This window comes from Phytophthora infestans, genomic scaffold (genome assembly GCF_000142945.1).
Source record: "Phytophthora infestans T30-4 supercont1.7 genomic scaffold, whole genome shotgun sequence".
NCBI lineage: Eukaryota > Oomycota > Peronosporomycetes > Peronosporales > Peronosporaceae > Phytophthora > Phytophthora infestans.
The window spans coordinates 135,000-161,163 of NW_003303752.1; the positions used below are offsets into that span (position 1 = coordinate 135,000).

Here is a 26,164-nt window from a genome sequence, read left to right on the forward strand (position 1 = left end):
ACTTGACACTTGGAACAAATCGGCATGCCACATACTCGACAGCTACGAAGTTGCCCGGTAAACAACCCGCTTCCGTCGCGCCTAATACACACGACACAGATGGCTCCCTTGGGTGGAGGTGGTAGCTGAGTCGACGTCTGTCCTACGTCAACTCTCAAAGCTGTACGTCGAGCTAACAGTGTGAGTTTCTTGGCGTCTGCACAATCCACGAGCTTTCGCAGCCCATCGATGAACACCGACATCATATTAGAAGACAACATGGGGAGCAGCTTCCGTTCGCCCGACATGTCGAAGATACCACGCGCGAGAATGTCCACGAAACCAGGTGTAGACTCGCGGAAGATGCACGTGAAGAAGGCTTCGCCTCGAGCGACGAACGACTGGCTGAATGGAGGACACTCTGGCAAGTCCACCGAGTGTAGCACAAGGTAGCCATACCGCTTGCCACATGTGTCCGTCTCAGCGCCCATCGCCTGAAGACAACAAATTTCTCTCGGCGTTAAGCACCGTACAGCCACTTGAGACCGAAGTATTGCAGAGGATCCTCAAGAGTTGCCAGCTCAAAGGTTTGTAGAACTGCAGCATCTGATCGCTTCAACAAGAACGATAACGTGATGCACGTCTCTTCGTCCGTCGCACCGGCAAATCCGTACAGCGTCTCTTCGATGCTGTTAGGAAGATGCTTCCAGTTGCCACCACACTAGGTTGTCCAGTAGCGATAGCCTCTACAGCTTGAGGGAAATCCTCCTCTGCTGCGAGTTCAGCTATCGATCGTCCTCTCTGCCGACGTCGGAAGAGCTGTAGGCCCTCGAACGACCGGATTCAGACTTGACAAACCGTTGGCGAGTCTCTCGTTGCAGCATTTCTCATCCGACAGAGCTGCTTGCAATAGCTGACGCACCAGGTTGAGGGACTCCCTGAGCGTCGGCGAAATATCCCGTGGGCAATGGAAACGCCACCTTCGGTTCGCTCACCGAGATCCGCGTACCCGAAAACGATTCCTTCATTGCTGCACAACTTCCAATCGAGCCGCAAAACGGAGACTGGTGAATGCACTTGCAAAGTGTACCAGCCACCAACGAAACGTAGCGACGATGGACATTGTCGTCGTGTAGGGTAGTGAGCTTTGGTTGTAGAGAAGACAAGTATGACATTTCTTTTGCGCCGATATCCACGAATATCCCACTGACCCATTGACTCGAAGAGCCCCCAGTTCCTATACTGTACGTGCGTTCGAAGTCAATGACGGCCGTTGATTGCCACCGCTAACCTTGTTAATACTAATTCTTGTCAATGAAAGCCTCCGAGGTGTCTAGTTTTATGCCTTGCTATATTCAAATTTTGGGTCCGCGCTGGAAGACACTGGGCTATAGAAAACAAAATACCCTTCAGCATCGTCGGAGGTCGAGGTGAGGCGATACTTGTCCGTGTTGTCGTCGTCGCTCAGCTCCATGATGCTGTCGTTAGTGGAGTTCTCAACACTCGCGGAGCTCTCGTCGAATGACAAGGTCATCGTCCGGTTTAGAGACGAATTGAGCTCTGTCACGAGTCAAAATAGGACCTGGTCGATGCCTTTTCCAGTCATCAAAAGCTACATCGCAGCTCTTGAGAGCCGCCGGCCATTCGAACGCAGAACTTAGAAGTGTCGTGTCTTCAGACAGAGACTCGACCGACAGCAGTGACCCCATGAAGTAGTCAGCTACGACCGCGTACTCGGGCTCGATTGGTCGCATCCCCGTCATCTGTCGCGCCTCCTGCGCGCAGTTTGGACAGCAAACACAAGCCGAATGCGGTCTTAAGTTGCCTAGAAACACGCGCTTGCCTTTCACGCAGCAACTGAAGTAGACAGCGATGCCACAGATCCGACACCAACGGAGTCGAAGACATGAGAACATGCCCGTTCTAACGCGCCTAATACACACGGAGCACAAGCCGTGACTTGGATTCTCCTCGTCCACATTCAGCGCATCGCGATTCTTGCCGGAGATAGCATTGTAGCGTGCAAGTAGCGTCATTTTTTTGGCTTCAGCACAACGCACAGCTTTACTAAGGCTTCCGACGAACGCGGTGGTGGCGTACGGCATGAGAGACGCGTACGGCATCGACAGTCTCCGTAGCTCTCCGCAAGTGTCGAACACGCCTCGCAGCACCACGTCAACGACCCCGGGCGCGGCGTCTCGGAATATACACGAGAAGAATAGCCTGCCACGCACAACGTTCGCCTCCAACGGCGGGCATTCGGGCAACTCAACCGAGTGCAGCACCAGGTAGCCGTACATCTCGTCATTGGCGTCTTTCTGCACCCCCATGGCTTCTAGAAAGCAGACATCCCGCGGCTCGATAAATGGAGCGGACGAGCTGTAGAGCCACTTGAGGCCGAAGAAATGCAGCGGGTCGTCCGCGGTTGCCAACTCGAAAACGCGCAGAACCGCGGAATCCGTGTCGACATCCAGGAAGGACGTCGTGGTGCGCATCTCCTCGTAGTTCGTGTCGGCTAACCCGTAGAGCAGATTCTCTACCGTGCCGGCAATATTTCCCGTCGCTACGATACTTGGCTGGCCGTTCGCTACCGCTTGTCTGGCCTCGGGGATGTCCTCGTGCTTTGCGATTTCCTCAAGTGACCGTCCTCGCCGTCTACGTCTGTAGATTTTTATATCCTCGAGCGACCGCACGTACTTCCAGTCTGCGGGTGGCAGGCACGGCAATTTATTGGCTTTGCGCTCATTGTAGTGCTGCTCGTCGTCCAGCAGCTCGTTGAGTCTGCGCTGCACCACATCGCGATACTCAAGCTTCTGCGCAGCCGTGACCTCGATGTGACCGAAGTAGTTTTTTGGCAGCGGGAAACGCAGCTTGGACGACATTGGAAGTAAGTTGCCAAGTGATCAGCAAAAAGATCCAGCCATGCCGGCGCGAAAGACTTGAGCCCAATGCATGTCTTTCCTCACGACGAGAGCACGCTACGTCAGACGAGAGCCACACGTTGGCAGTGGAGACCTCTTAACAAGAAACCCATGATCTGACGTAGCGGTGTCAGCAACGCGACGGCTATGGACATCACTTGACAGCCTGTCAAGCCTACCGGCACAGGGTCAAGCTGAAAATGTATTCAGAAACACCGCCCGTGGCCAAGACCCAAGCAGCCCACATTGAAGATGACGGCCAGGTTGCGCTTCAAGAGGTGATCAGGACGAATGGCGACAGTCATTAATGCTTGGATGAGGAACGCGACCGCGAGGCGGGACGGGCAGTTCGACGGCAGCATGGATCAAATCAAAACGACCCGCTGTTCGCGAGCATGAAGATCAAGGCGTCACACAGTGATGGTGTTACTATACAGTAGACTGGCTTATATATCTACCCGACGAGACTGCAGTCGCTGCATCTCGCGCATGACCGAGTCGTTTTGCTGTACCTGACTACCGATAGAAACCGCACGCTTGAGCATTACAGCGAGGGCATCCGATGCGGATTTCCCCTCCACTTCGATCTCCTCGTCGTATGGAGGTTCGCGCCATTGCTCGACTGCTTCAACATCAAGAGCGTAGTCGTCGTCCTCTTCGGCGCTGGAGCTGAACCCGTTGATGTCGCTTAACGTGGACGCATAGCGGTCCATGAAGTCACGGCCGACCCAGCTCTCGTCCAGTGTAGCGTCCGTGGGGCGATCTCCATCGGGCGGTGAACCCTCTCGGACCACATCCGGCGCGGACGCGGTTTCTGTCTTGTCGTCGCGCCACCAGTCGCTCTCGTCGATCTCGGACGCGCTAAGAGATGCCATGTGCTGCTGTTGAGCGACAGCAGCATCCAACGCACCCGAGTACGACGCGAGCGCTGGCCCGTGGAGATAGAAGTCCGCGACGACGGCGTATTCATCGTCGCAAGGCCGCATTCCCGTCATCTGTTGCGCTTCGAGCACGCAGTTCGGGCAACAGACAGCAAACGCACACGGACGCTCTGAGCCCAGAAACAATCGCTTATTCTTGGCCGAACACTTGGTACAGATCGCCACGCCACACACGCGGCAAGCGCGCAGACGCGTAGAAGCAAACAGCCGCTTACTACGCTTAATGCAGACGGAGCACACGGCGTCCTTCGCGAAGGCTTCGTCCTGGTACACTGCGTCCAGATTGTAGCCGGACACGGCGTTGTGGCGGGACAAGAGTGTCAATTTCTTGGCTTCGGCACAGTCCACTCCTTTGAGAATGCCGTTAATGAACGACACGGACGCAAGCGGCACAACGTGTCTAGACAGGTCTCCAGACAGGTCGAAGATGCCGCGTACCTGGATATCTACGAAGCCCGGCGTGGTCTCTCGGAACAACCCAGCGAAGGTTACATCTCCGCGGATGACATCGCTCCTCCTGCGGTCAAACGGTGGGCACTGTAGGATCTACGGATCGCAATACCATGTACCCGAAGCGCTGTTTGCTGGCGTCTTCTTCCACCCCCATCGCCTCAAAGTAACAGGCGTCACGGGGTGTTGTAAGCGCTTGCATCGGCATCTTCTTTAGCATCCACTTGAGGCCTAGGAAGTGCAACGGGTCGTCGGGTGCATCTAGTTCCAGAACACGTAGCAACGCACAGTCGGTAGGTTCGTGTGTGTAGGTAATCGTCGTCTGCGTTTCCTCTTGCGTCGTACTAAAGTTGCCATACAGCAAGTCATCAATCGTACCGGGTACTCTTCCCAGCGCGATAACACTGTCCGGTAGGTTCACTGCGGTTTTCTGCGCTCGTCTTCGTCGTCTGTACATTTTCACTTCATCTTGAGACCGGACGAGCTTCCAAGTTGTCGGATCCAGCCGCGGTTGGTGGTTTGCTTTGCGCAAAGCGTAGGATTCTTCATCGACAAGTAAGCCGCTGATCCTCTGACGTACTAACGATCGGAATTCTTCGGCCTGCTCGATAGAAACGCTCACCAGTCCGAAATGATCTTTCGGAAGTGGGAATTTGACGCTGGAAACGGAGGAAGCTCCGGAATTCGAGTGACATGATTGCATGATGGTAGAGATATGGCGAAGGCTCGAGCTGGAGCTTGGAGTTGTTGGCTGCATGCACTGGTGACTTGACCACGTAGAATTTGAGGACGGTCTCCGATCGCAGATTTCCGGGATAGCTTTCGATGTTTTATGCAGAAGGAAGTTGGCGAATGTCAGTGACCGCTTGCCTAGAAAGGATGGGTAAGCAGCGCTGACAAGTGTCTGGTACGAGAGATCGGCAAGAGAGACCGCCAGGTAGTGACGAGGTTTGACAATTCCAGTTGGCGGTGCTTGGTAAAGTGGGATATTGAGCTGTTAAAAAATATTAATTACACCTCTCGAAGAGGTTATTTGTCCTAATGGTTCCTGTTTAAAACGCTATTCTGAAAAGAGCCTCACTTACAAAAAACACTGTGATATTTGATAGCCAGTAAAGCTTGTATGTTTAATAAAATAGTTTAATGCGGCCGGAAAAATAGAAACGCAACGCCGTTTGTTTGGCTTCATCACACTCCTGAGGTTGACCCTCCCAGCTGCTGCTCAGACCGAGCCGGGAGCACGCAAGACGAGGCCAAAAGTGTGCTTCAAAGCTAATTTACTGCTATTAATACATACTGCCTCGCAAGTTTTCTATTAATAGTCTGCATGCGCTGTATTTTTTAATTTTTCCTCACCACCACGAATGTACCGGTTTCAGTTTCAGAAGTCTTCAGTTTTTTCCGGCATTTACAAAGCTCACCAATCTGAGCTCAGCCCCCCCCCCCTGAGACATCCCCCGAGACATGGTACCAGACTTCTGGAACAATTGATCTCGAATTCCAGGTGTGAATAGCCACATTTCCTAATGTCCTTAAAACACCTCAGTATGAGCTCCTCAGTATACACAGCGCTTTCGCGTCGGTGTGATCGCCAGCAGGACTCGTGGGCAGCTTCTACGGACATTACTCGCTGCCCGTGGTGGAGCACCCGTCTGTATATCAGTCAGGCCGTATGGTCGAATCTCGGGAGAAGCCGGCGGAGCGCCCAATTAAGGAGCGCCCAAACATAAATGGAGCACCATATGCAGATTGCAAGATGTGCTTCAAGATCTTATTACTTCTTCAGAGGATATTTTTAAAAGAAGAATTTTACTTAATCTACAAATGCATAAAGTCTCCTTCCATCGGCTTGTTCAGAATAATATATTCAACACCAACCACATCACACGCTAGACACAGATGCCGCAAGGCTACAATATCGACCCGCCCCCTGAAGCTGTCCACCCCTCCGAAGCTGCAGCCGAAGCTGCAATTCATCAGTGGACGTTGGCGAGGCGCTATGATGTAACGAAACAAAAGGTAGAGAAAAATCAAAATGGCAAAATTCGAAGTCGACTATTCGCATGCGACCGAAGCGGGAAACCAAAAAACACTCGCCATCTAGAAGAGGCAAATCGCGTTCGAACTATGCATGGGTCAAAACGAATGGGGTGCCCCATGCGAATCAAGATCGTCGCTGTCGATAAAGAGAATACTGAAGGGGCGTGGAAAATCGTTTACCCTCGAGACGGTAGCCGCATCCACAACCACCCAGCTTCGTTGGATGTCCGTGTTCACTCTGGTCACCGGCGCCGCAGTGCTCAACAGAATACGACTGCTCAACTTTCAACTGTGAATGATTTGATTTTTTTTTCAAACTGCTGCAGGCGTTCCTGTGTCCAAAGTATACGCTACCCTACTGCTATCCGACAAAACCTCTCTTGTAATTCCGAAGGACATTGCAAACACTAAAGACACAAGGCGCAGAGACATGCTAGCAACAGACACAGCAATTGAAGCTCTTTTCCTCAAACTTACCGAGCATGGATTCTACTACAAGTACGAGGTGGACCCTGAGTCACGACGCTTAAAATACCTGCTGTGGGCCCACCCTGACACTATAAACTTGGCACGACATTACATGGGTGTCGTTGTTATGGACTGTACATACAAGACAAACAAACACAACTGGCCTCTGTGCAACATAATTATTCTCACTGGGTTGAACAAAGTTCTCCCTCTTGCTCAGTGCTAGCTACCAGGCGAAGCCGAGGCCGACTACACGTGGGTTTTCAACCAACTAAAGCTTCTTCTGTTAGCAAATAGCGTGCAATTGCCTCGAATTGTCCTCCCATTTCTCGTAACAGACCGAGACCTTGCGTGTATGAATGCAAGCGACGCAGTATATCCTGAGATCCCTAAAATTCTGTGTCGCTGGCACGTCAACCGAAGGGTTCTGGCGCGCGTGCAAGACGACCTCGGAATTATACGTTTATCTAGACCGGGACCGAACGGTGAAATGAAACATAATTCAGTGGAGACGGATGTATTCATGGCTAAGTATTATGAGGCAGCTGCGTCCGAGTCGGTGTCTAAATTCGAAGAGCATTGTGCGGTTTTACGAGGCCTTAGCAGTTCTACCGCTGAATATCTAGAACGGACTTGGTGGAAATATAAAACCAGGATAATCAAATGCTGGACGGATCGACATGTTCATTTCGGCTGTCACGACACGTCCACCGTTGAAGGCACTCATGCGAAGATAAAACGGTGGCTGGAGACCTCGAAAGGAGATTTATTGACCGTTTTCGTGAAGCTTCTTCCCTGGTGGAACGCTTCCGCTAAAACTATCACATTTCAGTCCGCACAAGATGCCACAATCGTTCCTCACAGACTTCGGTGGGACCAGTACTCTGCTGTTGTTCGGGTGATATCTACGTACGCACTCATGGAGACTGACAAACTCTGGAGAACCGCTCGTAACTTGGTCACTTCTGGTAGCGAAATATCATCATGTTCAGGGGTATTCAGACTCACTCATGGAAGACCATGTCTTCATGAACTGGTTGCAATTTATTCATCCAATGGTCAGCAGAAGATCTTGCCGGAACACTTCGACAAACACTGGTGGATATAGTCAAATGATGACAGACTGAACGACCGTATTCTGGAGCCTTCCAACTTGCAAACCAGGCGCAAAACACCCAACTCGATCAGCCAACACAAGGCGGGGCATGGCGCAAACAGTACGCGACGAGAAGCGATCTGGTTTGAGCGACATGACCGAATGATCCAATCTGATACACCTGCGTTCTCTTTTCAGGCGCTTTTAGCAGAAGACGACAGCATTAGTGCGGATATCGCGTTTTTGCCTCCGCGCAGTTGGGGTTACGCAGGCTTGAATTAATAGTTTGGCAAATCAGTAAAAAAACAAATAAAAAATAATAAAAACATAATACCACCGGGAGGAATCGAACCCCCTTCATCCCTTTCGGGTGCTTTTCCATTAAGCTACGGTGGTGCGCTGGAAAGATAAAAGTAGCATGATGGTAGTTAGCAGATTAATTGATACACGAATTGTATAGAACAGCTTACCTTTAATTGTCTGACGGGGAATTAACGGCATGCCGCGACAACCCTCTTAGGACATTAGCCCCCGCTCAATTTGCCCTTCGGCAGTCAATCAGACAATGGGCGCGATACCTTGTTCTCAACTCTATCTCAACAATATTCGTGAAAAGATTCTTCCTTATCAAGATCAATCTTTTCAAGAATATTTCAGCCTGATTGATGAAGATCGACTTTAATTGACCATGATTGCCTCTACGTCAAGGTACAAAGTGCATATGGTGCTCCATTAATGTTTGGGCGCTCCTTAGTTGGGCGCTCCTTAGTTTCTCCCTCGAATCTCACTATGCTTACATGTAACTTAGGCGTATTTTCTTGCCTTAGAATCTGCTACATGTAGTAATAATGCAGGAGGAAGTGCATGTCGCTGCCCTTCGTGACGAAGTTTTTCCCTTGTTGCTGTCAGCTTGCCGCGTTGCGGTTCTGACCTGCATCCGCACATGTTTTGACTGGCAAATTGACAAGCATGACGCCGTTGACAGCTGATTCAACCTGCTGCTCCCACATCCAGATGTGCTCGAGTGCGAGCACACAACAATCATTGCTAACCCCAAAGTGCAGCTCGCTAAGCTTCATGTATTTTATCTGTAATACTTCCAGTAACAGTAGCCACGCAAAAGCAGTTCAAAAACAGACTTATCCGTACCGGTACCGGCTTACAAGTACTTCAGTACAGAAAACGATGAAAGAATTGACTCATACTAGTAGTAATACCGTTCCAGGTTGCACAACAAACCTCCGAACGGGAGCAAGATGTGCACTCGTGTGGTCGACGAAGGGGATGCGAGTCTCGCCACAGCCCTCGTGTCTGGCGTAACGCTGTTGCCCGACCTCTTGCCGTCACTGCTGGCAGCCAGGAACGGACACGTTTGGATACAGCAATCTCCACCTTACCAAGCTTGTCGCTTTGGCAGCTTAACTAACGCCCTCTGGTCCATCCACCAGACGATCCAAATCCTCTCGGCAGTAGCAGCAGGGCAGCAATGTCCGCGCCATGGTCATTACGAGGCACATCTCGAAAGCTCAAGGCTCTATTATCTGTCTTACCTGAAGTACGTCAACGCACTTATCAACGCGAGTGGAAGCGCATAGAGTCATAAAGGATGGCAGAACCTGTACGACGAGCGACAGCACCTGTACCTCCAACTGAGGAGGATGCAGCCATTCAGTCTTTTCCTAGACGCGCGACGGCTCCGGAGGACTCGGACTCGCGTCGCAACCGGCACCGGTACACTCTCTTGGAAGCCAAGGCGACGTCCATGCCGTCTCTAGCTCGAGACACCCCGTCCGTGTCGTCGTCCAACGCTGCATTGGAGCCGGGCAACGTCGAGGGGTTCCGTCACTTAGCTCACAGTATCGTGTCGCGGACGTTGGCTGTCGAATGCGAGTTCGACCGCATGGGACGCCCCGAACAGGATGAGCACGCGTGGAAGATGCTCAAGAAGCAGAACCGCCTACGGGTCTACAAACGTAAGGCACAGCAAACAGCTCAACTGGATCAGAGTCGAGTCGGAGGTTCGTCCAAGAAACCTCCGATGGTGATCTGTGTCGGCTCCGTTGAGGGCACCGTGGAAGATATTCTGTACGGGATACACGCTAAGACTCGCAGTGAGATGGGTGCGACTATGACCTTCATGAGGAGAAGCCCGCTCGACTGCGACGTGCTTGCCGTACTGGACGGCGGCTCGAAGCGTGACCCGTTCCGTCATCTTTCCATCAAGTACCTCCTAGCTGAGACTTTCGGAGACGCGCGGGTAGTAAACAATCGCGACGTCTGCACGCTCGAGTCCATGGGCTTTGGACACGACTCGAGAGGAAAACGCTACGGCTACTATCTTCTCCGAAGCGTTGATATCCCAGAATGCTCGCCGTTACCTGAAGATAGTGGCGTGGTCCGAGCTAGTGTCACTATGTGCTGCATCTATCGCCAAGCTCAAGGTTCCGTGAAGGTCTATAGCAAGGCGATGATTGACCTTGGAGGGTCTTTGCCTGGCTTCATGGCCTACGACGCAGCCACCGAGCTGCTGCTCTCTAACGCTGAGGCGATAACCAGTGCCACTGCCAAGCGCCTGACTGTATTAGCGCGCCAAAACTACCACACCAGAAAGGCCCAAGAACCGGAAGATCTGACCTCGTCCTCCGAGTCGGAGCTGCTGTTGAGTGGCTCTCGCTATGCCAAATCGTTCAACTTTCGTAGTACAAAGTCCGTCTCATCGATGGCGCCAACCCACACGGATGAGGAGCGGAAGATGCCGATCAAACCCTGCAGCGTATGCGGCAAGAAGCCCAAGATGGCCAAGCTCGTTCGCTCCACACATCGCAATTGCGGTGTATGCAACCAATGCGTCTGCACCAAGTGCAGTATCAAGCAGAAATTGTACGCACGCGCGGAACCAGTCGCCGTTTCTTGCTGTAAAGTCTGCATCCTCGCAGCCAAGCAGCTGATAGTGGACCCACGCGATGCATTCCCGATGATCCCATGAATATTTGTGCTTCGATGTTATCAATACTACAGTAGTATAAGTCATGTGAAACCTGTTGATAAAAATTAATGTGCTTCAGTGTGCAACCATGTGTGAGATGGATATCCTGTGTCGTCCAACTGAAAAGTCTCGCGTACTTTGGATGTTAGCCCTAGATGCTGTGGCCAGGGAACCCGATAAATATATTTATTGCCAATTACTGTTTATTGCTTTTCTCAATAATTTATTTACGAAAAATGAAATATGTATTTACGAAGTTGGTGTACGACGACCCAGCATTTATTTTCCCGGACAACAACTACCAACAGTTTGTGGTTGGTTTGGAGCCCCTCGACTTCTCCGAATCGCATATTCTAGCTCATTCTGCAACTTCAGGAACACCCCAACAAAACCTACTATCTTCTTTCACCACCGTGGATGCTTGCATTTAGGCGGCTTCACACAGGCTTGGTAGTTTATTTCACTAATAATTTACGTTTGCAATGTTCCCGCTCCAATTATTTATTTGCTGAGTTCTTAGGTTGCCGCGCGTTATGTATTTCTCGATGTCATTAGAAATTGATATAAATTATATTTTCGGGTTCCCTGCCTGTGGCTGCCAGCAAGTTGTCAAATAAGCATGGCTAACAGAAAACCGGCCGCTGGAAAAATGCAGCCATAGATTTGGTGTTGGTGTCCCTTTACTTGCACTATTCAAGAAGTGGAGACTCTGCCGAACAGCTCCAGCTGGTAGACGACATAGGAGGGATCCGTAATCCAGACAATAGAAAAGATCCCTTCAAATGCATTTCGATTGGAATCACATGTGACGATCATGTGGACGCAACCAGTGGGCAATGGACGGTCCTGCTGCTCAAGGCGAAAGTGAGGCAATGGGGCGACTAGACTAGCGACTCCGGCTCTGGCCAATTTGGTGGAGATGGCAGCTTTCCCGCCTCACTGTTCATTTATCTCTCCCTCCCATCAACTTCTCCACCATGGCAGCGCCCACACACGCTAGACGAGCAACCACACTACCCGACGATGGAACCCCCATGGATTCCAGACCAAACCACGTCGATCGTCGTCCAACAGTGCCAGAAGAACACGATTACGACTCGACAGTTCCTCAACCGAAGACAATGTCGACACCCAAGCTGTATCTGATAGAAGGGGAGGCTCAAGCGTTTCGACACTTGGCTCACAGTATCGTCTCCAGAACACTAGCACACGAGTGTGAGTTCCGTCAACTTGGATGTCCAGAACCGAACAGTAAGGAGTGGAAGCTGCTCAAACGACAGGACGACTTGAGTGTCTACAAGCAGCGAGGCAGCAGCGACTCCAAGACGTACACGGTCAAGTGTGTGGGCTCACTGGAAGGCACGTTAGAAGACATTCTCTACGGCACACACTCGAAGAATCGCGACGAAATGCACGCGACCGCAGCGTATTTACACAGCAGCCACATGGACTGCGCCGTGCTCAATGTTCTCGACAGTGGGACGGACGAAGACCCGTATCGACAACTTGCACTCAAGTGGTTCATTGCTGAGACCTTCGGGGATGCGCGGTTAGTGAAGCATCGGGACTGGTTTAACATCGAGTCAACCGGTATGGGCACCGACACCTGGGGTCGTCGCTTCGGCTACTTCCTTGCCAAGTTTGTTGATCACCCTGGATGTCCGCCGATGCCTGAGGATAGTGACGTGATCCGTGGGAAGATGGCCATGTGCTGCATTTACCGTCAAGAACCGGGATCCAAGATCGTCGATGTGTACGCCAAGGGGTCGATCGATCTAGGTGGAGGGATGCCAGCTTTCATCACCAGCAGTGCGTCGTGTGCTATGATGTTCAATATGGCTGTGTCCATGGAAAGCGCCGAATCCAAGCGTCTTACTAAACTTGCGCTTCAACACGCTCAAAGGGAGGCTAAGGAGAAGGAGAGAAAGGCTGAAGCTGAGGAGGAAGATGCGATAGAAAGGTCGCAGAAGCTCACGACGGAATCGGTTATCGACTTGCTGGCAGCGTCCGTGATCTCCTCGTCGACTACTTCATCGAATGAGGGAAAGATGAAGGCGTCGAAAGCCACTAGGGTGCCTTGCCATGTCTGCGGTAAGAAGCCTGTCATGTCCAAATTTGTCCGATCATCGCATCGCAAATGCGGTATCTGCAAGGAACGAGCGTGCAGCAAGTGCAACATCAAGCGGAAACTGTTTGGCCGAGCGGGTCCAGTGACGGTGTCGTGCTGTAAAGTCTGCATCCTCGAGTCGAAGCGCCTGAGCATAGATCCACGTGAACCTTGTCCAATTCTTCCTTAACATTGTTGTATCATACTACTACAGTAGTAATAGAGTCTTAAACCACGTTCTGTAGTCACGATGTTGCGTCGCTGGATCGGGTATCGAGCCCCATTTTTCTTATCCCAATACCGACATTTAGAAAAAATTGCGTTTAGTATACGGTACTGAAAAATTATATTTTTGCTTACCTCCATATTTGCCAGAAAATCCCTATATTTTCGGGTGTGCCCCGTTTTTTATTGCCTAAACTCACCCCTGCTTAGTAAATTATGTGTTTTGTCCGTTGTTGTCGCTGACCAGTGAATTCCATACACCGTTCACGCTAGCTAGTCATACCCTGACTAATTGTGGTGTACAGATCGAAGCCCCATGGGCCTGGTCGGGGAACGATCGTTTCGGTTTTTGATCGTCTTTGTCAATTTGACGATTTTTTCCCACGCATTTGATTGGTCAGTTGAAAGCCTGGCCGTCTCAGCTTGTCGTTTCCAAATCGCCCAAAGTGAAACGAGTTAATCACCAGTTTTTCTTTGAAAACGAGCGTTTCACGGACACTTACTCAAAACAGTGACATCGTGGATGGGCCACAGTCGACACATAACTGCTGCAGTGGCCGCAGTCTTTGCGGTCACGGGAGCCCTCGCACCTGTATTTTGTCCAAGCAAAAGAAAAATATCATTACGTTGACACCTCTCGAATTCACAGCGATGCTTACAGATCCACGCTACGATGAGTGGTTTCGCGTACACTTAAGATGTGGTCAAGCTACGTTTCTTCGGCTATGTGAGGCCCTCCGCCGTGAGCTCCGCGATTTCGAACTCGACCGCTTCGTTAAAGAGCACACATTTGAAGAGAACGTTGCCTGTCTACTCTTTTTCCTTGGTTCGCAGGGTGGTTATAGAGAAACCACAGCAGCATTTGCTGTATCCAAGTCTTGGACTGTCGAATTAATTGGCATTTTTCTCGCTGTTCTAAGCAAATCTCTGCGCAAACTTGTGCATTTCCCTCGCCAGACCAACGGATAGGAGCGTATACAAGCTGCCTTTGAAGCTAAAGGCAGAATTCCCGGCGTAGTAGGTGCTATCTTTGAAGCTAAAGGCAGAATTCCCGGCGTAGTAGGTGCTATCGATGAATCGTTGGTGGAGAATAACAGGTCGGACGACTTCGAAGGATATTTTTGTCGGAAGATGCACCCAGCTCTTATCGTACAAGCTGTTGTCAATGATAAAATGCAATTTATGAGCACCGAGATTCGTCCTGGCTCATGGTCTGACCAAAATGCATGGCGCGCGTCTGCATTGGGCTCTAGAATTGACAACTACTTGCCTACTGGAACCCATTTTCTTGGAGACGCAGATTATGCAATCTGCCCTGCAATTATGACGCCTTTTGTGGGTAATACCGGCGAGTGTCTGACGCGGAAGCAGCTCCTGTACAACTATCAGCATTCGCGATCACGAATCGCAGTTGAATGCAGTTTTGGCCTTTGGAAAGGTCGGTTTCGTATTGTGAAATGTCGTCTCAACACTAAAAGCGTTGAGAAGGCCGTGGATATTGTAGCAGCGACTATCGTTTTGCACATCATTCTTATGGATATGAAGGACGATACGTCTTTTGAAGATGAAGTAGCGGAATGGAAACGCGGTGGAAACTGCGACGAGGTTACGACATGCTATAACTGCATTGGTTCGTCTGCAAGGTTTTTTTTAAGATGCGGGCTCACGAAAACGAGATTATATTCTGGCCTTTACAGAAGCATTTGCTTCACTTTAAAAAATTAGCTAAGCTAGTTTCTGTGACGAATCAAATTTAGCAGCTCTCTCATGTTTTGGTTCTGTTCACGAAGTTGCTCGCTCTGGGTTTCAATTTGCTTTAGCAGCTGCAGGGCTTGAGCGTGCGCTCGGTCGCTCTGAATCTGGAAAAGCTCAGTTTGTATCTGGACAACCGTAGCTAGGCGGTGAGTATCTTCATTTTGCACGTCTTCAAGGCCTTTCCTAGTACAGCCAGGCCTTCGCTAAATCCCTTGGCGACAGCTCCTAAATCAGCTTCAACCCACTCACCTTGAGTACGCTTTACACGCTTGGCAGAAAAAATTCGCTGTTTGGATCAGAAATGGCTCACCGGCCCGATATATCGGGGGAGTATCCATGTCCTCGGTAATTAGATGCGGGCGGTTGTTCATGCCCGTTGTATCTCCCCAAGAGTCCTTCATGATTAAGTAATGCTTAGGACGTCTGATAGGGCCGCAATTACCAGTGCGACCCTAGTCTCCACGCGCTGAAGCCCACTTTGTCTTCATGTTTCTCATCTATAAGAGGCAAAGCAACACCAGCTAATTAACAATACCAAATCAAGTATGGTTTTGTAATCGATCACAATATACCTTGGTTTGACACTGCTGGTCTGTGAACATTTTGCTCCATTGAACAGATAGAGTAGAGGCGAGAACTACCCACACATATATAATGCGTTTTGTATTCGTCGTTTTCTTGAAGTGTTTTGCTAGTTCCTTATAGCGAATGCGAAAGAGCGCTTTCAGGTCCTCATCGCTTCAATATGCTAGAGTTTTGCTTGTAGGACCTTGTGGTACTGGTAAACTTGATAGCGGCAGCTCTGTCAGCAGCAGAGGATGCGACACAGTCAGGGAGGGAGAAACAATCGGCTTCCGTGGATAGCAGCATGCAGTCGTACATGGTGGTCATGTCCCTCGCTCTGGTGTCGTCCGTCGTGGCGGGGACGGTCAAGCTCTCCGACGAGCCCTGCGCCGACTGAGTGACATGCTGCGCCATCCTGCAGGGTTGGTTGGGTTTCGGGAAGTCTTGTAATAAAGAGACGCGATCGCCGCTGTGAGCTATTTGACCGTTTTCTCGAATGGTACCAGAGCTACACAGTCAAAACCGAGAGGCAACCGACCAGACTGGATCGGATCAGGCTAGGGCTAGGTCCATCTGAAACTGTCAAAATCGAAACGATCGTTCCCCGACCAGGGCCTATATACTGGGATTTCAGCTGTCCATTTTGGAAAACAATACCGGCATATTTTAACCGAGCATACTGGAATAAAGAGCTCGATGCGACCTTCTCAAAACCGGCTTTACTTTAGATTTGATCATACCGATATCTGTCAGATCTCCCGAATATTAAATGTCACTTAAGTGCAAATCCACCAATTGCGAATTACGACGTGAACGGTGTTAGTAGGATTGTGTGTGTTCCAAATCAAATTATCGTAACCGGTATGCCAACTTCATACTGGTAGGAACACCGCCTCCTTTGCTGCATATCATATTGTGGCGTTTCTTCACTTCACATTTGGATGAAGAAGCTGCAAGCAAAAATAAAATAAAGGGGGTACTCTTTAACATCGCAAGGACAGCTCAAGAAGCTTTTGAAGCCCCCCCCCCAGCTCGCCAGCGTCAAAGGCAGGTACTGCCCCCTTAGTCAACGTAGCTCCTCCTGGCAGAGCTGACGCCGTGGGCGTCACCGGTATCGGGGAGTCATGGACCACCGCCTCAGCCCAACGGTGCCCTCTCCTCTACGGACGAGCAAGAGCGCTGCATCACGCGGAACGACCACTGACGCACCGACTGAAGAACGAAAGGGCAAGAAGAAGGCGAGTAAGCGCGTTGTTTCGACGAACGCGGCTAGCATCGGGCGCAAGAAGGTCGACGAAGGTGTGGACGACGCGCTAGACCAATACGTAGAAGACAAAGCGGCCCACCTAAAGCCGAAGAGGACGGGGAAGGCCGCACCACCTGCGGAATCCGCGTCCACCGCCGATCCTGCTGCACCAACGAGCTTAGTGTCCTCTTTGGGCTCCTGCGAAGACTTAAATCGCAACTAATTCATGGCATCTTTCGAGACCGGCCGAGGCTCGGCGACGAGCACCCTCCACGCCTACGCTTTATGCGGAAGGTCAGCTTGACGCAGTACTATTGCACCCCCCGTGGCTCCTGGGGCGAGTGTAATGGCAGCGCTGTGCGCACCGCGCGAGGGTGTAGCTTGTCTGCGTGTAAAGCTCCGCCTAGGTTGCAGCTGATGGGAAGGAGCTCCCCAATGCATGGTAACGACACCTAACTCAAAGGGAGATCTTCCTACGCTAGACGTTCGCTTCCTGCTTCCCAGAAAATTCCGAGAAGACGAAGGGCGACTTCAATCCGCTGTAAGCTCATCTGTAGACCGCATATCGGATGCTTAGAGACTTCGGCACGGAAACAGATAAGGTTACATCTCCTATGTCGTTTGTACTGCGTGAAGTGCGTCAAGTTTGAGCGACACCAGCCGTGCTGATGGTCATCTTCAGCGGCCGTCTAGAGTTTCCGACTTGGTGGCAATGGTTGACTTTCACAATGTGTGGAAAGAGCTGAAAACGACTAGATGGTCATCGAGACCGCCACGCAGCAGACCGGACACTAGCTATCGCTACGGTTTTTCAAGTCGTAATGTAAACGGGGAGGAGGGCACACCCTATCTTCTTGGCGAAGCAGCTGTCTTCGGGCACTTCATATACCAAGGTTAGCGGACATGAATATAGACCAAAAACCTTGAGCAGGCTGAGTGTGCGAAACATATGTTGATACTGGGGAAACAGTCGAGTCGCAGTGCTTTCATCATGTCATGTTCATACAGGCTCCATCTCATCGTCGGGTTCAAATCGCATACTTTTTACTGCACCTACGTTTGCGAGGATAGCTGGTAAGAATAGGTCAGGATCGTACATTCGGTACGTAGTTGAAATTTCTGCCGAAATCTCCAAGGTCGAATCCATACACAACTCGTCGCCCACGTCAGATATCCCCACGCATGTTTAGTTGGCAGCTGCATGAGAGCTTTGTAATTCTTAACGCATGTTTAGTTGGCAGCTGCATGAGAGCTTTGTAATTCTTAACGCATGTTTAGTTGGCAGCTGCATGAGAGCCTTGTAATTCTGCACCTACCGTTGTACAAGCGCCAGATTCACCGTTTCGATGGCGTTCTGAAATTGAGTATCCAGCCACATCACTTCGGACAGGGAAGACTTTCTGGGCTTCTTGACGAGTCGACACACGCGTCCAGTGATGTACGCTGTACCCACACACTTGTAAATCTTATTCTTCATCCACGCCTCTTTGGCGGCCCGCCAACGGCGGGAGATAATGCCACCATCTTCTTTACGTATACCTCATGAATAAAGGGTGGTGGTGCTCGATTCGGTGTTGCATTGCTTGATGCACCCCAGCTTCCAAGTAATCCGCAATTCTCACCCCTGGTTTTATTTCGTATGGTGACTGTTGTCGCCGGCTCTCTAGCTACAGTGTATGCTTACCCCACCGTTTTTCGAGCAAATTACAAAGCTAACGTTCAGAAAGCAAGCGACTGGTGGAATAATCATATCAAACACTTGCAAAACGAATCTCGGGCACGACGGCCTAAGTCAGCGGTTAGAGTTCAAAGAGGAGTGCGCAAACGTCTTGATCTCAAGGCCCTGCCAGGTCGAGGACCAAAACGTGCCCCATGGGTCGAATGGGTACACAGCGTTTTGCTTGGCGAGTTTTGCCGCCTTCGCAAGTCGGGAGTTAAACTTTCTCGCGGGCTACTTCTTGAAATTGCCCAGGCCTCGTTCGATGAAGTTGGTTGTCCGTATCAAGCAAGTACAGATGATGGAAAAGGAGTGATTTTTAAAAAAAGGATTACTCCGCTTTGGATACAACGCTTTTGCGATCGATTCGATGTGGTCTCTCGCCGCCAGTGTGGCAACCTGGACTGTAGTGAAGAGAAAAAAGAGGAAATTGAGCGAAGCGTTGCGGCCCACCTTGGACGCATAAAATCCTTGTTTGACTCTGGTGATATTGATGAGAATACGACTTTTAACATGGATGAAGCTCATTTCGTCATAAATATGGACGACGGGAAAACATTAGGCTTTCGTGGAGACGAATCTGTTCGGTACCATGATGTTGTCAGTGGTGGGGAGGGCATGACTCTAGTGATTAAAATACGGGGAGGAGCAAGTGCTCGAATCGAGCCTCCCATGATAATTTTTCAGGATGCAAACAGCAGCTATCCAATCCGTGGCCTAAAGGATGATGTACCTGGTGTTACATATCGATCTGGACCCAAGGGCTGGATGGATCAGCGAGTGTTTAGCAAGTGGCTCTCCGATAAGAAGTGCAACAGACGGGAAGCGCATGATGAGGAGCAAGTTATTTACATGGATAACGCAAGTGGACACAAGTTGGATAATGTTGCAAGCATATTAGACGAAAAGCACATTGACGTCAGATTTTTGCCACCGAATTCAACACATTTGTGTCAACCAGCAAATTCGTTTATCATCAAGTCGATTAAAAGCATTTGGAGAATAAGGAAAAATGACGCTTGGCACAGCAAAAATGTTTTTCAACGCCTAATAAGGCTGGTCAGTGGTCAGGTAAATTGCAAAACCCAGGTAAAAGGTTTTACCTTGAGCTTGCAGCACGGTGCGTACGCAAAGTGAATCAGATGCGCGATGACAACGACACAACGTATCCTCGTAAAGCAATGATAATGTGTGGATTATCAAAAGGCTTGAACGGTATCTGGGAGGAGAAGCAACTTTCATCAGAGCTTCAAGAGATAATTAGTAAGTACCGGGATAACTTTGAAAGTGGTGGAGTGTGCTAGAGTGACAGATGAATAGATAGTTTCGCGAACTTGTTTTTCTTATACATTCGTTTATAGTCTGGGTTCCTATTTAGTCTGGACTCCCTCGGTTCTAATGTACCGCTTGAAAACTTTGCTTCGCATTTAGTCTGGTCCAGACTAATTGCACTTTTCACCTGTACACTGCGAGAGCCTTTAGGGCGGTTCTTGTCGCCAGTGCTGCTCGTAGGGACAGAACATGCCAAACACATGTATTTACTGTTTCAGCACACAGCAAATCATTTGACTTGACTTATGTATACTTTTGACCTCGCAATAAGACATAATCGACGATTAGAGGTCACAGCAGAAAAGGGACCAGCCGCGCTTCGCTTGGCTGGGCGCCCCTTCGGCGCCCCCGCGGCTCGCTGCGCTCGCAATATGGAGATAGAATGTTCTGGAAAGTGTAGTGCTCGGCTCGCTGGTGAGCTCAGCGCTGGGCCCACCTCCGCAAATACCGCGCGGGTTTGCTGCGGCTACGCGCCTCGCACCCGCTCACCTTAGTTGGCGCCGCGGCTATGGCACCCACGTCGCCCAGCCCCGTGTGTGTTATCCCAGCGATGGACGTGTGTTTCTCCTATTTTCTCCTCGTAGGCACACCACTTCTGGCACTGCTCCACCAGGCACTTCCTCAGGTGTTCCCATCGCCCGCTCTGTCAAACTTACATCGCACTTGAGCAAGACATCACGCCCGGTCCGTAGCTTTGGTCACTGCCTCCACTCACTATTTCCCCTTCTTGATACTAGTTCCTTCACCAGTCTCACGCCGACCTTCTTGCTCACGGCTGCTACCGCGGCCTCAACTCCGCCTCCGCCACGACCCCGATCACTGCAAAGAGCACGCCTTCGACCACGGTCTGTGGGTCTGGCATGATTATAAACGTCGCTCTCAAACACGCCCGTTTCAGGCAGCACATCGTATTCGTATGACTGTCCACCATCTAGCCTTTATGGTTGCGCGAGCCCTTGTCCACTTCCACTGCCAAAACCATAGGCGAGAGCTGGGTGGGGCCATCGCAGCTGATGGTGGGTCCCGACAGCACGCCTTCACCATAACAGCAAACGCAGTTAGCCCAATGCATAATTTAACTGAGAGGGGAATTAGATGAGGTGAAACAAGCTATAAGACACGTCTTGGAAGCTGCGAGGCCCTACTTTTGTTTCACGAAGATTTATCAGCATAAATAATTACTACACAAGTGTCCAGCTTCTTCTCTATTATTTATGAAAGGATTGTACGGTTGGAGAACGGTTTGTAGCGGAAGCATATATCTTTTCAAACATACAGTACTTCTAAAGGATGCCTCAAGTCGTGGTGATCATCAACAGTCAGTTGCTATATACCATTCTATACTGGCGGCGTCGTGGTGCGATGGCAACATCGTAACAATGGTTACCAACGCAGACGCGTCGTCAACTACAGCTGTCAGACGTTGTTTAGGAAACGAGGCTTGGGGGTTTCCTGCTCCGACATGCATTTGACATTACAACTGACATATGCAACACGTTGATCGCTTCGATCAGCTCTGTGAAAAATTCTCGCTTACCAGCGGTCACTCATACAAACGATGACATCAAAAAGCTAGCGCTTGCACTGATGGATATGGCGCGTACAAACACGTATTTAACACGGCGGATGCTATGGCTGTAGATACGTCAAGAGATCGTGACCCTCATCGGACATTGTTAACCGAACTCATATCCGATCTAATACCAGGAAAGATGCTCCTAGTGATGGTCGGATGTCATTGGGCAGTGGATTTGGTGGCGGGATCGCTCCTACAAGTGTACATCCAACCCCCTCCAATCGGGACATTGTTACGGTGAGTCATGTCAGTCCCAACGCGATGTGCAAGTCAGTGGCTTCCAAGCAAATGTTTGCGGGTGATGGACGGAAACGTCGCCAGTGCGTCGTATGTCGGTACGAAGCCAGGTATCCTACATAAGTAACCAACTATTGCTACTCCCACAATGTGTACTTCTTTCGGGTTGTGTACAGCCATACCGACAATGATTTTACGCTCTCTCAGAAAACGTGGACCTGTTGGGACAAGTTCCATCGCATCTATATACCCCAAGGTCTATTCTCGACAAATGGGAATACATGAAGGTAATCTAACCTTGACAGGCTAACGAAGCTCCACGTCACCACCATGCAAGGCCCGCGAGCTCTTCGGGCGCTGCTGACACAGCCAGCCGTCAGAGCACTGCAGCTAGAGCTATAAATTTGTAAGCGGCAGTGACGTTTGCTGTTGCGGTAAATACACGTTCGTTTTTCTCTTGTACTTCGCACTTGTGCTCGTGTTCTGTAAGCATTTGTGAATACAAGAGTTGACGTTAATGTAATTTTTTGAACCCGAGCAAATATACTGTACTATGTAATTTTTTGAACCCGAGCAAATATACTGTACTTACTATGCTTCAATCTTAGGGGAAAAATATTTTTTATTAAACTACACTACTTTTAATATACCCAGGCGTGGAGACACATATCTTCAGCTCATTATAGTATTGTATCTGCTCAAAACTAAATGCTGGCTCACATAAAACACCAAGTGCCGCGCGCTCGTCGCTTCGGTCAGGCTGTCAGCTACAACAGTACCCAATCGTGATGTGTCGCGCGCTCATCGTGTTTGAACAAGCTGTCATTTTTGCCGCGAAACCGTGAGGTGCCGCGCGCCTATAGTGTTCAAGCAGACTGTTAGCATGCCCCAGCTTTGTACACCACTAAACCGTGATGTACTGTGAGCTCAATGCCCTCAAGCAGGATGCCACCTGCTCCACCTCTGCCCACGGCTTAAAAATTGGCCCGCCCGTTGCTGGGTCAGTATCACGGCGGAGACTGTGCACGCAAATTGGAATGGGTGCTGACTTCCAGCTACCGCTCTCATAGACTGTCGCTGTAAGATTCGACGTCATACAGAAGCTGGTCAGGCATGTTTGGCGATACTGAGCACAGTAGCAAAACATCGAGGCAATCAAGCGTGCTTATCTCATTTAACTTAGTTTTTCTTAGACAGCGGAATTTGGCGGCCTCTTCAAACAGAAAGTAGTTCAGAGAAATATTTGAAGCCGCATTAATAGGCAAACAGGAAGAAGTCCAAAACATTGCCTCGAATTACTTGCACCTAGAATAAAACGCGGAGTGTGGAAGCGTACACACTCCGTGCCTTTAAAAAATACGTCCTTACGCATCTCGATTTTCATATACAGTTGAGCCTTGGTCTAAATAGCAACCTGGGATGCTACATTCTGCAACCCTGCCATGAGATCAAGAAATACATCATCGCACTTCACCTGCCGAATGATCTCGATTCGTCTTGGCACCGACGCAGGCAGTAGCTCTCCAACGTTCTCATAGCCTCTTCCTGCCTGATGCCGTATCTCAGCAGCTGGCGGACCGCTCCTCAGTATCGTAGGCAGGAAACAAGCGTAATTCATCGGCGAAGTGCAATGTAGTGGAGAAGAAGAACGGCGGGAAACGAGCGAGATCCTTACGATACGTTAGATTTAGCGCAAAAAGTATTATCATATGCTGCTTGGGGGGTGGTGACAGGTCATCTTTCGCACTACATCCTTCCAGACTATCCGCGTGCTTTGGGTTTCGTATTCGAGGACAATACCTTCAAGTTTCTTGTCTCTACATCGTAGAGTGCGGCTCTCGTTAGTGGTGGGATAGCCACAGAATGAAAGCGAGCATGTGACTTGCTTGATGTATACTTTGACTAGTGGCAACTGGTGGCGGAACCGCCAAACCACGGTGGCTACCCTGTATCATTCATGTGCTGAAAACCGTACATCTCAAATTAAGATTAGTTTTGCCCAGTTTTTACATTAAGTATCCTACCTCTTCCATTGGGTGCCTTTCAAAACCCCCATAAATTTTTATTACTGGGGTTAGGGTGGATTAAACGGTGATAAAAACTTCGTGATAAAACTGCAAAGTTTGGTGAGACGAGAAAGTCGTCTCACCAAACTTCCCGTTTATCCGCTTTAATCACGCACCCCTATTTAGCAACTAGTTAAAAAGTAATTTGTGTTTTGTATATGATTAAGCGATTCCCCTAGCTAGCATATTTCTTGAAATTGAAGTTGAAAAGCGTATCTTCAAACGATTCGAAGGCGCGAAGTTTCACGCCTACCGCGGCCTCACTTCATTCCAAAAGCATTCTCCTACCGCACAATTAGACTCGCGGTGGTTGTAAGTAGGGCATATTCTCCCGCCGAATTGTTTGTCCGACTTTATTAACGTGTTAGCTTGTGCTATGGTTCTATTGGCCCTCAGCTATGAGGCAGAACACTTCCGCAATGACATCCAAGCTCCTAGACGCGGCTACAAGGTGATGGTTTTCTTCTTGGAGTATCGTCTAGGAGAAGCGTACGCGTTAACCCGATTAGTGTTGTGTGTTAATATGTGTTAGCCCGGAATGGTAGCGCCTACTACTATCAATCGGTCTCTTGACTTCGAGACTTCCTCTAAGCCTCTCCTTAACGTTGGGAATCGACTTAAACGCGTTCGTGAAGAGTCTCGTGATCACTGTGATCGACCAGAGCGGCTGGCGGGCTTCCACTAACTTTGCCAAAACCTTTTGTCGAAGTGGTGATGGCCACACAATTCGCGCAGGTGCAAAGCTATTTAAAGCTCTAGACATGGCGTCCTCCGCAGCATTTAACACGCATGAGAGTGTGGAGGGTGGCACAGCAAACATGAGGCAAATTGATTCCCTTTTCATGGTACCTACGTAAAACGACAACAACAGACCCAGAACCTGATGGTGGGGCTGTAACTTCCTGGGTCTTCCCCCCACGCGGAGAGTACTGAGGAAGCTCAAAACACTCTAATAGGATCTCGAGCGCATCTCGATTCAAAATACACATTTTGTACTGTCAGGTCGCTATTTATGTAGATAGACACAGATATATCTTACCGAGATAAGCTCGTCTTTGTTATCAGGTTCCCATCGGTGCCGTTAAGCCACAATCGCATCCAGTCGGACTATATGGGGTGCTTTAAGCAGTCGAGAGTTACGTAGTGCCTCATTTGTACGCTCAATACGTAGCTTCTCTTCATGGAGGCGTCGTCGCAGGCGACCTAAAAGTAGAGAGTACCGTTTGCGACGTTTGTCGCGTCCCGCATAGCAGCACTGAGCACTAACACCTCTCCGTCGCTGCTCATAGCAGCTTTTCTATCGAGATCTTCTATCAGGATGTTGCAGGGAAGAAGGTTCAAATCATTTAGCGATCTTTTACCATCTTGATAAATAGAGATTGTAGAGCTATTTTTGTCCTATAATGACTTGTCACGATCGTCAACCTTTATTCAACACAGTATGTTTTGAACTTCAAACACAGCCAATTTGGGACAAAACACTATTTAATAGGGGGGTTTGGATGTAGGTATTTCTAAATGCCGATATAAAAACGCATCACCGTGATAAAAGGGTGATTAAAGGGCTCATAAAAAATTGCGATTAAACTGTTTTATATGGGTTTTGGAAGGCACCCATTGCGTTTTATTTAAGAGAGTGTGTCCTGCACCCAACTGGGTTGTCGTGTTGAAGCCAGACTTTTACCCCTAGCCCCTCGACGGCATCTGACAGGCTGTATAGCGTATACACACGCCGTCAGTCACTGATTTTAGGGGGAGGTCCAAATCGAAATTCTGCAGCCGGAGAAATGGACTTGCGAGTGATGCCGCCAAGGCCTACCGTCTGCGCATCGCGAAGCAGCTCCGGCAGTGAGAGATCGGCTTCAGGGAATGGTGGTCTGAGTAATGAGGAGTGGGTAGAGTCTGCTTCGAGTCCAATGAGTACAAGGAGCAGCATTGCATCTATGACCGGAACGTCTGAACGGTACGAGAGTTCCAGATCCAGCAGCATGACGTCGTCGCGCCAAGCGTTCGGACGGTCCGACAGCTCCAGATCCGGGCAGGACGATGACAGCGACATCAACAGCAGTTTTGTAGCTGTCCCTCTCCAGCGTACACATTTGATTCGTGGGAAGATTTTCACAGTTATCTGAGTGAGTATGAAGCTCAAACCTACCAGGTATGTATCGCTTTTCATTTGAGTATCATACATCGTTGCAATGTTGTCATTCTCCCGTTACGTTCTTGTAGAGCTTCCGTGTCCGCACAAATAACACAGTTACCTGTCGGAACAGCAAAATTAAGGCGGCGGGCAGTTCGGCTCCGTTGATCCCAGAACGTTGGGTACACTATAGCAAGATGATAGTGTTTACCCACGCAGGCAAGTACAAATCGCGAGGCCAAGAAAAAGAAAACGCCAGGAGTCGAGGGCACTTGACTGTGAAGCTCAGGTATGTGATTGGGTTCAGTTGGTACTCAG

The 26,164-nt window shown here is 49.8% G+C and overlaps 5 protein-coding genes across 5 annotated transcripts; 3 read left to right on the forward strand and 2 right to left on the reverse strand.

Moving 5' to 3' along the window:
* Positions 1–866: 866 nt before the first annotated feature.
* On the reverse strand, positions 867–2,861 carry PITG_05080 (uncharacterized protein; the record flags this gene model as incomplete). The annotated part of the gene is made up of 4 exons (XM_002998743.1): positions 867–1,009; positions 1,191–1,216; positions 1,386–1,457; positions 1,714–2,861. 4 exons carry the CDS (start codon positions 2,859–2,861, stop codon positions 867–869), a joined length of 1,389 nt encoding a protein of 462 aa, XP_002998789.1.
* Positions 2,862–3,346: 485 nt separating this feature from the next.
* On the reverse strand, positions 3,347–4,994 carry PITG_05081 (uncharacterized protein; the record flags this gene model as incomplete). Its single annotated transcript, XM_002998744.1, has 2 exons — positions 3,347–4,378; positions 4,443–4,994. 2 exons carry the CDS (start codon positions 4,992–4,994, stop codon positions 3,347–3,349), a joined length of 1,584 nt encoding a protein of 527 aa, XP_002998790.1.
* Positions 4,995–9,501: 4,507 nt separating this feature from the next.
* On the forward strand, positions 9,502–10,881 carry PITG_05082 (uncharacterized protein; the record flags this gene model as incomplete). Its single annotated transcript, XM_002998745.1, has 1 exon — positions 9,502–10,881. One exon carries the CDS (start codon positions 9,502–9,504, stop codon positions 10,879–10,881), a length of 1,380 nt encoding a protein of 459 aa, XP_002998791.1.
* Positions 10,882–11,858: 977 nt separating this feature from the next.
* Positions 11,859–13,178, forward strand: PITG_05083 (uncharacterized protein; the record flags this gene model as incomplete). Its single annotated transcript, XM_002998746.1, has 1 exon — positions 11,859–13,178. The coding sequence occupies one exon, from the start codon at positions 11,859–11,861 to the stop codon at positions 13,176–13,178; it is 1,320 nt and encodes a 439-aa protein (XP_002998792.1).
* A 686-nt stretch (positions 13,179–13,864) lies between these two features.
* Positions 13,865–14,867, forward strand: PITG_05084 (uncharacterized protein; the record flags this gene model as incomplete). The annotated part of the gene is made up of 5 exons (XM_002998747.1): positions 13,865–13,900; positions 13,961–14,125; positions 14,186–14,234; positions 14,277–14,801; positions 14,857–14,867. 5 exons carry the CDS (start codon positions 13,865–13,867, stop codon positions 14,865–14,867), a joined length of 786 nt encoding a protein of 261 aa, XP_002998793.1.
* Positions 14,868–26,164: the final 11,297 nt, after the last annotated feature.